General features: G+C 45.3%; 1 protein-coding gene and 1 long non-coding RNA gene across 3 annotated transcripts in view; both read left to right on the top strand.

The window, feature by feature from the left end:
- Positions 1–14,542, top strand: part of LOC103226928 (aldo-keto reductase family 1 member B1) — an 86,021-nt gene that overhangs the window by 62,015 nt on the left and 9,464 nt on the right. The window contains exon 1 of one of the 2 annotated variants that reach the window (XM_007982975.3): positions 7,113–7,590. The exons of the other annotated variant lie outside the window; for it this stretch is intronic. Coding sequence (XP_007981166.3) covers positions 7,183–7,590 — 408 coding nt within the window. The 5' untranslated portion in view covers positions 7,113–7,182. Of the gene's footprint in view, positions 1–7,112; positions 7,591–14,542 lie in introns of those variants that run through there. 2 annotated transcript variants of the gene reach the window in all.
- LOC103226927 (uncharacterized) lies at positions 7,600–13,114 on the top strand. The gene is made up of 2 exons (XR_495025.3): positions 7,600–9,029; positions 9,184–13,114. It is a non-coding gene; the product is annotated as an uncharacterized lncRNA (long non-coding RNA).

Raw genomic sequence — 14,542 nt, 5'->3', positions numbered from 1 at the left:
CCTAGGCTGGTCTTGAACTCCTGGGCTCAAGCAATCCTCCTGCATTGGCCTCCCAAAGTGATGGGATTACAGCACCTGGCCTTGAAAATTGTTTTTAGAATCTTATTTTGTGTCCTAACATATGGTCAATACTGGAGAATGTTCCATGTCCTGATAAAAGTAATGTGTATTCTGCAACTGTTGTGTAAAATATTCTGTAAATATTTGTTAGGTCTACTGAGTCTATAGTGCAATTTAAATTTGATGTTGCTTACTTGTTTTTCTGTCTAGATGAATCTGTCCAATACCAAGAGTGGGATTTAGAAATCCTCAGCTATCACTCTATTGGAGTATCTCTCTCCCTTTCAATCTAATGTTTGCTTTATATATCTAGGTGTTCCAGTGTTAGGTGCATATACATTTGCAATTGTTATATTCTTTTGCTAAATTGATTCCTTTATTATTACATAATATCTACCTTTCTTTTTAGCTTTTTATTTGAATTCTGTTTTGTCTCATGTATCTACTCCTGCTCATTTTTTTGTTTCCTTTCGAGTAGAGTATCTTTTTCAATGACTTTCTATGTGCATCTTTGCCGGTTAAATGAGTTTCTTGTAGGAAACATATAGTTGTGTCCTCTTTCTTTTAATTAACTCAGCTGGTCTATATCTCTTAAATGAGAAATTTAATCCATTTGCATTCCAGGCTATTATTGATAGTTGAGGACATACTCCTGCCATTATTAATCATTTTCTGGTTGTCTTGTATATCCTCTGTTCTTTATTTCCTCCCTTATTATTTATTTTTGTGGTTGGGTGGTTTTATGTAGAGATAAGGTTCGATTTCCCTTTTTCCTTTGTGTATTGGCCCTACCAATGAGTTTTATAGTTTTACGTGTTTTCATTATGGTGATTAGGGTCTTTTCACCTCTAGATGTATGACTCCCTTGAGCATTTTTGTAAACCTGGTCTAGCGGTGATGAATTCCCTTAATTTTTGCTTGCCTGTGAAAGATTTTATTTCTTCTTCATTTCCAAAATATATATTTGCTGGGTATAATATTTTTGAGCAGTCGTTTTTTCTTTCAGTACTTTGAATATTATCACCCCTTTTTCTCCTGACCTGTACAATTTCTGCTAAGAAATCCACAGTTAGTCTAATGGGGATTCTCTTATATGTCATTTGATGCTTTTCTCTTGCTGTTTTTAGAATTATTTCTTTGCCTTTACCTTTTGACAATTTGACTATAATATGCCTCAGAGAGGCATATCAACCTATTTGTGATTCTTTGAGCTTTCTGAATCAGGATATCAGTCTCTCTCCCAACACTTGGGAAGTTTTCAGGTATTATTTTATTAAATATACTTTTCTTTTTTAGATGGAGTTTTACTCTGTTGACCAGGTGAGTGCAGTAGCATGATCTCAGCTCATTGCAACCTCTACTTCCCAGGTTCAAGTGATTCTCCTGCCTCAGCCTCCCAAGTAGCTGGGATTACAGGTGCCCACCATCATGCCAGGTTAATTTTTGTATTTTTAATAGAGACAGGGTTTCACTATGTTGGCCAGGCTTGTCTCAAACTCCTGACCTCAAGAAATCTGCCTGCCTCGGCCTCCCAAAGTGCTGGGATTACAGATGAGCCACCACACCTGGACTTATTTCATTAAATAAGTTTTTTATATTATTTCCTTTATACTCTCCTTCTGTAATGCCATAATCCAAATATTTGTTTGCTTAATGGTGCTTCATAACTCCTGTATGCCTCCTTTATTCTTTTTATCTTTTTTTGTTCATTTGCTTGTTTTATTTCAAATGACCTATCTTTAAGTTCAGAAATTCTTTCTTCTGCTTGGTCTCATCTATCACTGAAGCTCTCAGTTGTATTTTTATTTTATTCATTGAATTCTTTAGCTCTAGGATTTCTGTTTGGTTCTTCTCATTGTTGAATTTCTTATTCAAATCATGAATTGTTTTCCTAATTTTATTGAGTTTTCTATCTTTATTCTCTTTTATTTCATTGAGTTTCTTTAAGATTATCATTTTGAATTCTTTTCCTGGCATTTTGTGTATTTCCTTATTATTACAGTCTGTTACTAGAGAATTACTGTGTTCCTTTGGAAGCATTATGTTCCCTTGTTTCTTCTTGCTTAATGTGTCCCTACACTGATTTCTACACATCTGGTGGAACAGTCACCCCTTCCAATTTCATGGAGTAGGTTTTATAGGGAAAGACTTATTCTCGTAGATCGGTCTTGGGGAGTAGGTTCAGAGCAGTGTGTTGGCTTTGTTTCTAGGTGGATGCAGTAGTGTAGCATCTGCATAGTTTCTTCAACTGTAATCTTTCCTTGCAATGTTTGTGAGTATCTCAGTGTCCTAGGATGAGAGATTTTGTGGCAGTGGCAGTGCAGCTTTACCATGGTGGGCTTGCCAGGCCTTTCTCATATCTGAGTGCATGTGTGGCCACATTGGGTTGGCCAACTTCGGGTCTGGCTCACTGTGATTTCATGCCATGGGGCTGTTTCTCAAGCCTGAGGGGGCAGGTGTGTGGCTGCTTTGATGGCCCGCCTGCTTGCCTTCTAAGGATTGCCTATGGGGCTATCTCCCAGGCCCAAAATATGAGTGCATGGCTGCTTAGCTGCTTGGAAGTGTGTTTGCCAGGGCAATCCACAGGGCCATTTCTCAGGCATGGGATGCAGCCACACACCTTCTTGGCTGGCCTGGGTACATGTCTGCTGGGGGTGGCCAACAGAGCTGTTTCTCAAGTGTTGATTGCACATGCAGGTCCTTTGGGCAGGTCAGCAGCATGTTCATGGTAGGGGTGTGGTCCCATGCTGCTACTGTGTCTTAGGCCCTGGGCATGGGCACACAGCTGCTCTGTGGGCCCAGTGGCATGTCAGCTGTTAGGTGGATCAAGGACCCCTCTCACTTCAGAGAGGGTGTGCAGCAGTTTAGCTGGCTTAAGTGTAGGCTCTCCTTAGATAAGACTTCCAGAATCTTCCTCCAGCTCTAAAACCAGACAGTGTGTAGGTTGGTTTCACTGCTGTGCAGGACCGGAGTCACAGGCAATCCTGGGCCCAGACTCCATGCAGCTGGAGTTGTGGGATTCGGCCACCTGTGTGGGCTTCACACAGCTACTCAGTCAGCTTCTCGTTTCTCCAAGCCCTGGTTGTGAATGTGAGCCAATCCAAGGGTGTGTTCATGGAGGGAGTAGGTGCTATAGGCCTGTGTTTCAGGCTCTGTACATCTGCATATGGCCACTCTGCTAGCCTAGGGGTAGGCATGTCAGTTGTTTGATGGGCTAGGACCTCTCCTGCTTGAGGGAGGACACATAGTCATTTGGCTGGCTTAAAGGAAGGTTCACCCTGGGTGAAACTGCCAGACTGTTCCTTCAGCTGTATTGCAGATAACAGGGGTTGGTTTCACTGTGGTGCAGGACCAGAGTCACAGCCAATCCTGGGCCCAGTCTTTGTGCAGTTGGCCCACATGTGGGCTTGGTGGAATGAAGATGGAGCCCCAGTGCTGGAGAAGTGCAATGGCTATGGCCCCCAGAGCAAGGCACAGTCCAGAGATGGCTCTGATCTCAAGATGGTGCCATGCTGCAGCAGCCTGGCTCACTACGGGAAGGGTGTGTACACACCCTGTTCTCCTAATCCAGAGTGATACAGCTATATGGATTCCCAGAAGCTCTTCAAACTGGGCACAGGGCTTGCAAGGACTGTGGGATTATTTTATAATGAGGACTTGGGGTCATTTACAGTGGCAATGGAGACTGGTGGGGTTCTTTTAACTTTTCCCTACAAGGGGACTTCCCTCCTGTCTCTGGGCTGATGCAATTGTGGCAGGCAAGACGGGACTACAGATGCCATGTGCCTCCATGGTACTCTCTTGGGCTTCCAATCACTACAAGTTCCCCTCTACTGCCCCACTGCACCTTAATGCTCTCTTTTCATAATTCCAGTTAAATATTAGCGGTTTATTCATTCCCTTGGTCCTGTCTTGTGGCAGGGATAAGAACTAGGCATTTCTAATCAACCTTCTTCCTGACATCACTCATTCCAAAATTCTTAGTGTGAGTCACAGTTTAAAAATTTGAAAGCTACTGGTAGTGGTTGAGAGTTTGAGTGCTATAGTCAAATTCCTAGGTTTAAATATTGACCCTAACATTTGCTTAATGTGAGATCTTAGCAATTGTTTTCACTTCTCTGCATCTCAGTTTCTTCACATGTAAGATGGATTGATAATGGTATCCATGAAAGGGGTGGTTATGAAAATTAAGTGATTTAATGTACATAAAGCTCATAGAATAGTGCTGGCCATATACAAAGCTCAATAGATATATAAGCAGCAGCAGCACCTTCATATAACATATGCCAAGTGCTGAACCATAATCCAGTGTCTGAACCATAATAAAGACTCAGTAGTGGTTTGTCATTGTGGAAGAGACTTCTGGTGCTCACCATACCCATTCACTTCTGTTTTCTGGCACACAGGAGGATGACACTTCCCCATCCCATTGAAGATAGGCCTGACTGGGCTCTACCACCAGATCTGGTCAAAGGATTATAGGTAGAAGTGATGTGTGCCACTTCCAGGCCTGAGCAATTGATTGCTCATTTGAGACTCAGGTTCTCTTTTGCCTTCCTAAGCCAAACCCTGAAGCCTTAGGTTGGGACAGCAGGGAAACAATGTGGTAAGACCTCCATAGCTTGAGTCCTTGAGTGACAATGTGAACAGAGCCTACTGCCACCCTCAGCTCCACCAGCTTGTGTTGGACATGTAGCATGTAACCTTCATTTGTTTATACCAGTTTTATTGAGGCATAATTTACATACCATATGATTTACCTTTTTAAATAAACATTTGGGTGGTTTTTTGTATATTCAAACTTGTACCAGATCTCGCAGGGCCTTGAATGCCAGGCTCAGGAGTTTAAGTTTTATCCTGTGTGAATTTGACAGTTCATAAGAAGTTGTCTTTTAATTCAAAATGTGTTCAGATTATTAAGGAAATAATCTGACAAAGAGTATTCCCCATTTGCTTCTGGCTTCTTCCTAATTTTTCCCAAACGTTATAAGTTGTATTTTCCTTCTTAGCATCATGTCATAGTTACATGACTTTGTTTTCCACTTTCACCTTAACATTACCTCATATATATTTTTCTCTGTGTCTTTATCATCTTTACTTTTGATGGCTATACCTTATATCTTGCTATTGTTGGATATTTATAGTTTTACTTTACGTATACAGCATTTTAAAAATACATACACATATGTGTATACCTGTGTGCAGGCCTAGGACTAAGGGGAGGCAAGAGCCAAGGACATAAATGTAAGGAAGCTCCTACCTTCTGGCATGAAAATTTGCACCTGTGTACCTCATTTGCCTTACCTTGGTCCCAGCCCAGCCCTATACCTGTGTGTGTGTGTGTGTGTGTGTGTGTGCGTGTGTGTGTGTGTGTTTTCCTTTTAAATTATTTCCTTGGGAAATAATTCCCATGATGGGAGATTACTGGTTCAGAGCATGTTAAGATTCCAATTACTAGAGTGTTTCTCAGGAGGATTCCATTGAAGTTTTTTTTTCCCTTTTTCAAACTAAATTTTGATATGTATACTTATCAAAAGATGGGAGATCAAAAATCTTGAGATGTGTACATTTTACAAAGATTACAGAGGCAATGGGGGATGTTGGGGGCCATTACAATAGCATGTCTCAACTAGAGTGCTATTGTTGCTATAGACATTCCACTGATACAACTTTTCACATTTGCATGGCCCAGCCAAAATATTCTGGGTTTATTTATTTATTTTAGAGACAGGGTCTTGCTATGTTGTTCAGGCTGGTCTCTAACTCCTGGGCTCAAGCAATCATCCCACCTCAGCCTCCTGAGAAGCTGAGACTATAGGTATCACTCCAACTTTAGACACAGTTATACCTTCACGCAATCAAGCTGTATACTCAATTATTATCAAAACAGCAACAAAGCCTCTGATATTGAGTCCATGTCCCTAACAGATGACCCTTCTGTGTGTACCAACCTGGCCACTCAAGGTGTATCATTTTCACAAGATATTAGCTCTTTGGATTTGGACCCAGGAGTTTCAACTGGCAGAGCAACCTCCAAGTCAAGAGGACTCTCATGGAAGAAGGAACTTGGCTGTTTTACACAAAGCAAGTTCCCAGTTTTAGGCTCAAGTTCAAATTCTGTTACTTGGGGACAAATGAATTTACCCAGTAGCAACAATTTTTATAGAAGTTACATGGAAAAATATCTGGGCTAGTCTGTTCCGTATAAATTTTTCCAGGAGGGAGCACTTTTAAAGAAAGCACTAAATGGAAAATCACCAGCATGGAGTTTAGAGAGGCCTAGTGCTTGAGTCATTACCAGGCAGATGAAGTTCCCAAACTTGCATAATTAGGGGAAAGATTGGAGGGTGATAGAGCAGAAAGAGCAGTTGGGGTGAGGTAGAGTATCATGAAGAGAGGTTGTTGGAAAGAAATCAAAATTGTCTTCAAGGATCTTCAAGTGACTTTTCTGAGGCTATCTTGGAAAAACGTGTTTTTCTACCTGCCAATTAGGGCTGATCAATTTATTGTTTTGTACCTTCTAATTTGAAATACTGGAAGCTACAATATTAGAGTTAACTTTTTCTTCTGTGGGTTTCTGTCAGTTCATTTTTCTTCTTCTAGAGAGTTTTGCTAAGTTACTGTACTGGAAGTTACTGCTTTGATAGAGTCTCACTTTCCAAAGACTGATGAAATTTGTTTTACTGACTCTGAATGGAGAGTCTTTCCAAATTCTTCTGAGTGTTCTGGATCAAGCTCATCAAGGCTTTCTAACCTCAAGAGCATCAAAGGATGCTGGCTTTTGGTGGAAGGCTTGCTGAACCACACCTAGTATGCACAGACACAGCTAACACCTGGTTAGAATGGGGTGCAAAAAGAGCTCTAGAAGGCTACAAAAAGGCTGGGCAAACCTGTATTTTGTGAAGGTGCTTTGCAAAAAGATTGCAAGACATTTTTCTGGCATGCACCTTTGTCTAAGAACAAAGTACGGTAAATTATATGTATAGTCAATATGATTCACATAGATTAAGGACAAGGTATTCGTCAAATTCCCAAAGAGCATCAAACTGGGGTTGGACAATAGACAAAGGCATTCTTCTGGGCTCTTAATGAAACCAAAACTTATTTCCAGTCTATGTATTTATGGGATGCCTGTTATTTTCGCTAAAGCATTCGCTTTCACACGAAATACAGCAGCTGAGGAACTCTTCTCTGCCACGCGGGACGGGGGCTAGCGATGGGGGCGGAAAGAATTCGTTGCCACTAGGACCTGGCGGAAAAAGCATCCCTGGCGGAAGAAGCATCCCCGCCGACCCCTGGGGTAGGCGGCCGCGGCACCTCCGACGCAACCAATCAGAAGGGTCCTTCGCGCAGCGGCGCGCCAACCGCAGGCGCCCTTTCTGCCGGCCTCACGGGCTATTTAAAGATACGGGCCGCGGCCACGACCGCACCGTTTTGGGCGGGGGTCTGGGGAGCGCAGCAGCCATGGCCAGCCACCTCGTGCTCAACAACGGCGCCAAAATGCCTATCCTGGGGCTGGGCACCTGGAAGGTAGGTGGTTGGGGGGCGCGGGACCTGGACTCGTCTCACACTCTCCGCGCGGCCTGTGTCGGGGAGGGACCCGGAGTGACCCTGAGAAACCCGCCCCGCGGACGCCCGGGTTGCTGGGTGTCTCGCGCCGGCTTGCAGGGTCCCCAACGGGCTGGGGTCAGCCCTGCGGAGACCCGGGCCTTGGCTCCCGGGGCTGGCCCTGGGCGTCAGGGGAGACATCCTGCGAGTGGGGTTTGGGAGCAGCTCACGGGAGCCCTCGCCCCACCGCGGGCAACCCTTGATGGGCGGCCCCCCAGTCCGCATTTGGTGTCCGAGCGGGCGCCCCAAGCGGCACAACGGGAAAGGGAGGCGGGGAAAGTGGGCTTAGCAGACCGGTGGACCTCCGGCGCAGAACAGGGACGTGGAGCCGTGGGCGAGGTGTGGGAGCGCGGCCCCAGCCTCCTTCCCCTCGCGGCACCTGTGGCCCCGTTGCCTTACTTGCAAATAGTTTGTCTCAGTCGTTTCCGTTCTTGCCCTCCCTCAGGAATACGCATCTTAAGCGCGTAGAGGGCAGAGAATTAAATTAGGTGGCGCGAGTTTGCCCGGACCCAGCTGCTAACAAGGCTCAGTGCGGAGCTCCTCGGCCAGGCGCCGCCTCGGGATGCCCTGGGCCTGGAGCTCGGGACAAAATCTGGGCACCCCATAGCCAGTTGATAATTCAGCAGGCGCCAAGATTAGCATTTTGCCTGGAAAACCTCAACGCCACACAGCGTCCCGGAGAAGTGCCTGGCCGGATGAAAATGACAATAGGACATGAAACACCATAGGATATGAAACATGATAATATGATATGAAAAACTAAAAATAATAGCCTGATTATCTGAAAATTGAGCAATAAATGTGGTATGGGAGCTGAGGCAAAAGCCAGTATTTTTAAGTACTAAGTATCGTGTATTATATTCCACAGCCATAACCTGAGTTTCTCTCTCTGTTTTTTCTGTTTTCGTTGTTTGTTTGTGATAGGGTCTCGTTGCCCGAGCTGGGGTGCAGTGGCACAATCATGGTTCATTGCAGCCTGGAACTCCTGGGCTCCAGTGATCCTCCTGCCTCCGCCCTGCGGGTAGCTGGGACTACAGGTGCTCACCTCTACACCTGGCTAATCTTTTTTCTCCCCTCCCCCCACAGAGACAGTCTCCCCTTGTTGCTTAGGGTGATCTCCAATTCCTGGGCCCAAAGCACTCCTCCCACCTCCCCTCCCAAATACAGGTGTAAACCATCTGGCACGCCCACGTCCCAGGTTTTTCTCTTAAAATTTAATATGGGCCTGGGCGCTGGATATTTACACACAGCCAAGGGAAGAAAACAACAGAAAGGACTGAGTGAACTGGGAGATGTTTGAAATAGGACCGAAGAGTTTACATGTACCCTAAAACCTGCTGTTGAAAATTAGTAAATATAAGGTGAGTAAGAAAAAGGTCATTTGCATCAGGGAGAGTGTTTCTTGGCCAGAATGATCAGGGTACATAATTTGTTTCCTCCAGAAAGTCCAGTGGTGTCTCTGAGGGTGTAATTGAATTACAAACATGACACCAAGCTAATTTCCGTCTGTTGCAGGTTATGCTCCTGGAATGGATGCAGAAGGATGCTTTCTTGGCAATTGCAAATACTTTCTAAGCATGATGCAGCACACAGATATACATGTATCTGGAATAAAAATTACTTGACAGTACTTAACCTATGTGGGCAGCATTTCAATATTTTTATTCTATTCCATTTTTCCAAAAATTATTGTCGTAACTCTAGAAGCTAGTTTTGTGACCCATCATTTGAAAATCACTACTCTAGGGTAAATACGGAGAAAAAGTTTATTTTTTTTTTGAGACAGGGGCTCACTGTCATCCAGGCTGGAGTGCAGTGGCATAATCATGGTTCACTGTAGCCTTAACCTCTTGGGCTCAAGCGATCCTCATACCTCAGCCTCCCAAGTAGCTGGGACCACAGGCGTGCCACCACACTCGGGTAGTTTGTTTTTAATTTTTTATAGAGACAGGTCTCCCTATGTTGTCCAGGCGGAGGAGTAAGTTTATGGAAGAAGGTTTCAGATCATTCACTTGAGCACTCCACGCCCCAAAAAGCTGTGTATTTGTTTAAGATAACATCACATCGTAACATCTGTACATTTAGGTTATGCATTCCAGTAGACAGTTCATTGAGAACTTGGATAATGTCTGCTTCATTCATTATTATTTCTAGCACTTCTCACAGTGCCTGGCAAATATAGTAGTAGGTATCCAAAAGTTATGTGTTGAATTCATGTGAAGAAGTAAAATGACTTTAGAGATAGCTGTATGGTGAAAGCGCCCACTTGTATTTCTGTGGATGAGGAGATCAGGTTGGTGTAGAATTGTATGGTGGGAGCAGCAGGGAATCGTGGGTCAAATTAATGGTATAAGGATGGACTTGGAGTCAACTTCCTTTTTTTCTTTTTTAATGACTTAAAACCTTTCCCTTGGGCCGGGCACGGTGGCTCATGCCTGTAACCCCAGCACTTTGGGAGGCAGAGGCGGGCAGATCATGAGGTCAGGAGATCGAGACCATCCTGGCTAACATAGTGAAACCCTGTCTCTACTAAAAATACAAAAAATTAGCCGGGCATGGTGGCACGCACCTGTAGACCCAGCTACTCTGGAGACTGAGGCAGGAGAATTGCTTGAACCTCAGAGGTGGAGGTTGCAATGAGCTGAGATCCCGCCACTGCACTCCAGCCCGGGCGACAGAGCAAGACTCCATCTAAAAAAACAACAAAACAAAACAAAAAAACCTTTCCCTTGTATGTGTGTATGTATTCTTTCACAGATGCTCGACGAAAGATGTGATCTTTTGCCTGTCTTTGTGACAGCTGGAGAAGGCCCTGCAGGCAGGTGCAGTTCCTTATTTTCCTGGGTCTTTCCATGCTGTAGCGGCTGTGTTGTACCTTTCAGACCCTCAGTAGGATTCTGGTAGTCTCTACTCTTGAAGGTCCTCAAATTCCATTCTCGCCTCAGGTGGAGGTTTCAGGCAGGTGGGGAGACCATCTCTGCCCCAGACCCGTGTGGCTTGGACAGGGTTTCTTTCTGGCAGGCTTGCCTTCTACAATGGATAGTAAACAAGGCCACTGGCCAGGCACAGTGGCTTACACCTGTAATCCCAGCACTTTGGAAGGCCAGGGCGGGTGGATCACCTGAGGTCAGGAGTTTGAGACCAGCTGACCAACATGGTGAAACCCCATCTCTACTAAAAATACAAAAATTAGTGTGGCATGATGGTGGATGCCTGTAATCCCAGCTACTTAGGAGGCTGAGGCAGGAGAATCACTTGAATCCAGAAGGTGGAGGTTGCAGTGATCTGAGATGGCGCCACTGCACTCCAGTCTAGGCGACGAGCAAAAAAAAAAAAAAAAACTCCGTCTCAGAAACAGATAACAACAAAAAACCATCATAGCATTGTAAAGCCAGGAAGCTTTTAAAACAGAGATGATGTCTGGTGCCAGCCAGTGTCTCTTTACTGGTAAGTGTTTTTAATCTAGTTGAAAAATTGTTGGAGGTAAATAGTCATTGTAAGTCTCTTATGTATGCTCGCAGAATACTCCTAGGGCTGAAGGTACAAGTATGTTTCTCTACCTCCCTCCCACCTAGGAGCCTTGTGAGACTCCCCCCGCCCCCTGCATTTTGCCCCAAAATAAAATTGTAATGTCACAGATAATATTGTACTTCTGCTTATGGGCAGTAGCCTTCTAGAGGGTCACAAGCCATTCTCTAAGCTGAGGGGATTTTTTGCCCCAAAGAACTAATTTTTGTCTCTTTGGGGCAATAGCAACCACTTTGAGAATGCATGAGGTAAAAGAAAATGTGCCAAGAAAGACTTGCTCCACCTTCCCCAAGTGGGGTAAGCTCATGATGGCCCAAGATCCTTGGATGGGGTGAGGGTTGAGGCGCTGTGGGCATGGAAGTAACACAGGAGCTGGATTTACTGTTCACTTTCCTGGTGTCTCTAAAGCCCACATCTCCTCCTCTTCAAGACCAAAGAGATTTAAATAAGCCCTGCCCCTACAGGGTCAGTCCTGGTCCATCCACATCTCAACTAGTTAGAAATAGCAGTGTCTTAGAATTTGGGACAAATTGATGAAAATAGAACAGGAGGAAGTTAATCTCTGTTGCCAAACCTGATTCTGAGTGATGGTTTCCTGTTCCTTGCTCCAGGATTATCAGCACACCATTTTCATGGTTCCTAACCGTCATGCTTCCTACTCAGGACGGCTTCTTTACCCAAAGTGAAGTTTCCTTTGCCCCCTCCCCCTACCCTTTCATTTGAGTAGTAACACCTGCTAACTAGAGAACATTTCAAAAATGTACAACGAAGAAGAGTTCCTTCTTCCCAGAGATCCCGTGGTTAATATTGCAAAATATCCAATCTCTGAGATACTTTGGTTTTACCATAAACACGGTCCTGTGACGGTCTTCCTGTGTGGCACTGTGGCTTGCTTTTTGACTTGCAGAGGGAAGAGAGGGAGGGGTATCTTGAAGTAACTATCAAAGACCTGTAAGCAAAAGGGAAGAGGACTAGGTTTTAAAAGGAGTGTTGTGTGTTATCTGTGTAGGAGGGAGACACTGATTTTAGTTATCAGTGTCTCAGAGTTGGTATTAGCCGACCGGTGTTATCAAAGGAGGAAGCAGGACCCCTGTCTTGAAGAGGTGGTGGAGGACTCAAGGGCAGAGGCTTCTCACTGCCATCACTTGGTTCCCTCAGCCCAGAGCATTGCAAAGTCACTGCCCAACGTAGAGCTTTGCAGAGCCAGAAGTTCCAGGAGGAATGGGCATGCGTGGCTTTGCCCATTAAGGGCACACAGATTAGTGGCAGGATCGGGTTAGAAACATGTAGGATTTGCATGATTGAGTTGCAATTGGAGTGTTTCATATGCTGCATTTCTACAGCTCTTCATCAGTGATGGCTGTGCCTGGGTGCCACCCAGCATGTTTTCAGTTTACCTTCTTTTTAGACGTCAATCTGGACCCTTTCCTCTGTTCGCATTTTCTCTTCTTTGACGTGGAATGGGGAGATGTTGTCATCCTGTGTTGGCATTCCCAAGTTTAGTGAACGGTTTCTCTCCATAGCTTAAGTTGGCTGCTTCATTTGTCCTAAGGCAAATTAGTTTCTCTCAGGGAAGGGCTCTATATTGAGATCTTTAACAATGAATGTGGTTGTGGATCCTCCTACATTTTCATTGCAGAGATGACTTTTTCCCTGAGCACTCTGGTCAGCCTCGCAGCATACATGTCTCAGCGAATGGCACATATCCAAGGAACGATCAGCAGCAGCTTCCTCATGACCTCTTGCAGTCATTGTGTCCTTTACTTTCTAGAAAAACATCTCACGACTTTCTTTTTCATTTCATGCCAACTGTTTGACAACCTTGATTATCCTAGTCTGTGCTCTATGGATTCCAAAGAACTGAAAAACCACTTTAATCTTAAGCAGGAAAAAAAAAAAAATGTGTGTTTGGGGTAGGGATTGATTGACTTCCCAAACGACAGCTGCTGACGTTAGGTGTCTGAGATTCAGGGTTCTAAATGTTGTCACCAGGATTCAGCCTCCCTCTGCTTCCCTCCAGCAGTTCCAGGCTGACATTCTCCCAGCTCAGTGACCCCAGCAGAACCAGGGCTGGTCTTAGTGGTTCCAATTCAAGTGCAAAGATTGAGTCTCATGGCCTGGGTTGAGTCGTGTTCCTGCCCCCGCACCAGTTGTGTGGCAGGCAGTGTGTAGCTAGGCCGAGCCTGCGGAGTGTGCCCTCCCCTCTGTCCCAGGCTTCGAGGGATCGGGCAGGCACAGTATATATAGTACGTGCTGCAGCAGCTCCTCAGAGAAAAATCAAGGCACCATCAAGCCTGGAGAAAGTTCAGTGTGTCCTGGGCAGTTTCCTGCCTGGGCCCCAATTGTTCTCTCTGGGATAGGGATGTCCTCTGCTCTCCCTGCTCTCATCAGTGGTGACTGTACCCAGACACCACTCAGAGCCTGCAGTAAGGCATTCTTTCTGGAAATTGAGATTCTCTGTTCCTTCAACCGTGCAGAGTGGGGAAGGCTGCAAGAGCAGCTTCTGAGGCCCTCCAGTCAAATAGGAGGTTGCCAGGTCCTCTAAAGGTCTCCTCTTAACCCACACCTTCGATGAGCAACCCTACCCTGCCTCGCTGGTCCCTCTGAGGTGAAAAGTGAGCTCCTTGCTAACAGGCTCTGCTAATGGGCCTGTTCACTTGGGTGCCTTTCTTCCCCAACGCCTGTTGAAAATAGCTGATGTCAAAACACAGATGTCTGCAGCTGCTATGGCCCTGGGGGGTTTTCTTTTCATTTGTTTCTACCCCAGCTCTTCAAAGGAATGCACTCTGTTCATTCACCAGCCCACTGCGCACGTTTGTTGCTCAGCTCTGTAATCATAGCAGGATAGTGAAAGTTGGGGGGTACTTGTCCATGCAGTCTGTCTGGGTGCCAGTGAAGCGTGATGCCATGTAGGCACTTCCTCCTCTTCCTCAGTAACCAGGCTCCCCACAGCTGTTCTGGTCACTCAGATGGTCAGGTGGCTTGGCCATGGACACCCATTCAGTCATTTTGCCAGGTCTACCACTAACCATTTGGTGATCTTCCATGATCCACATTCCCCCTGGTTTCCCTTTAACTCATTTCTGTCTGCTAATATCTCTGAGGGGCCCTCTCCCCTGTCTCTATACCTCTTGAAGCAGATCCTCATACAGTGAGAATTGACATATGGGCCTTTGAATCAACATCAGTGATGTTCTTGACCTCATGATAATCTCCCAGAACTGCTTGAAAACAAGCAATTGCCGGTATCAGGAGCCATGCGTGAAAAGAGAGCATAAGGGGCAGGCATTTGCTGGCTGAACTGGGGGGCCAAGTGGGAATTGGGGCCCGCAGGACAGCTATTTTT

This window comes from Chlorocebus sabaeus, chromosome 21 (assembly GCF_047675955.1).
Source record: "Chlorocebus sabaeus isolate Y175 chromosome 21, mChlSab1.0.hap1, whole genome shotgun sequence".
Classification (NCBI taxonomy): Eukaryota; Metazoa; Chordata; class Mammalia; order Primates; family Cercopithecidae; genus Chlorocebus; species Chlorocebus sabaeus.
Note: the sequence above shows the minus strand (reverse complement) of the source record. Positions and strands in the feature narration are given on the sequence as shown.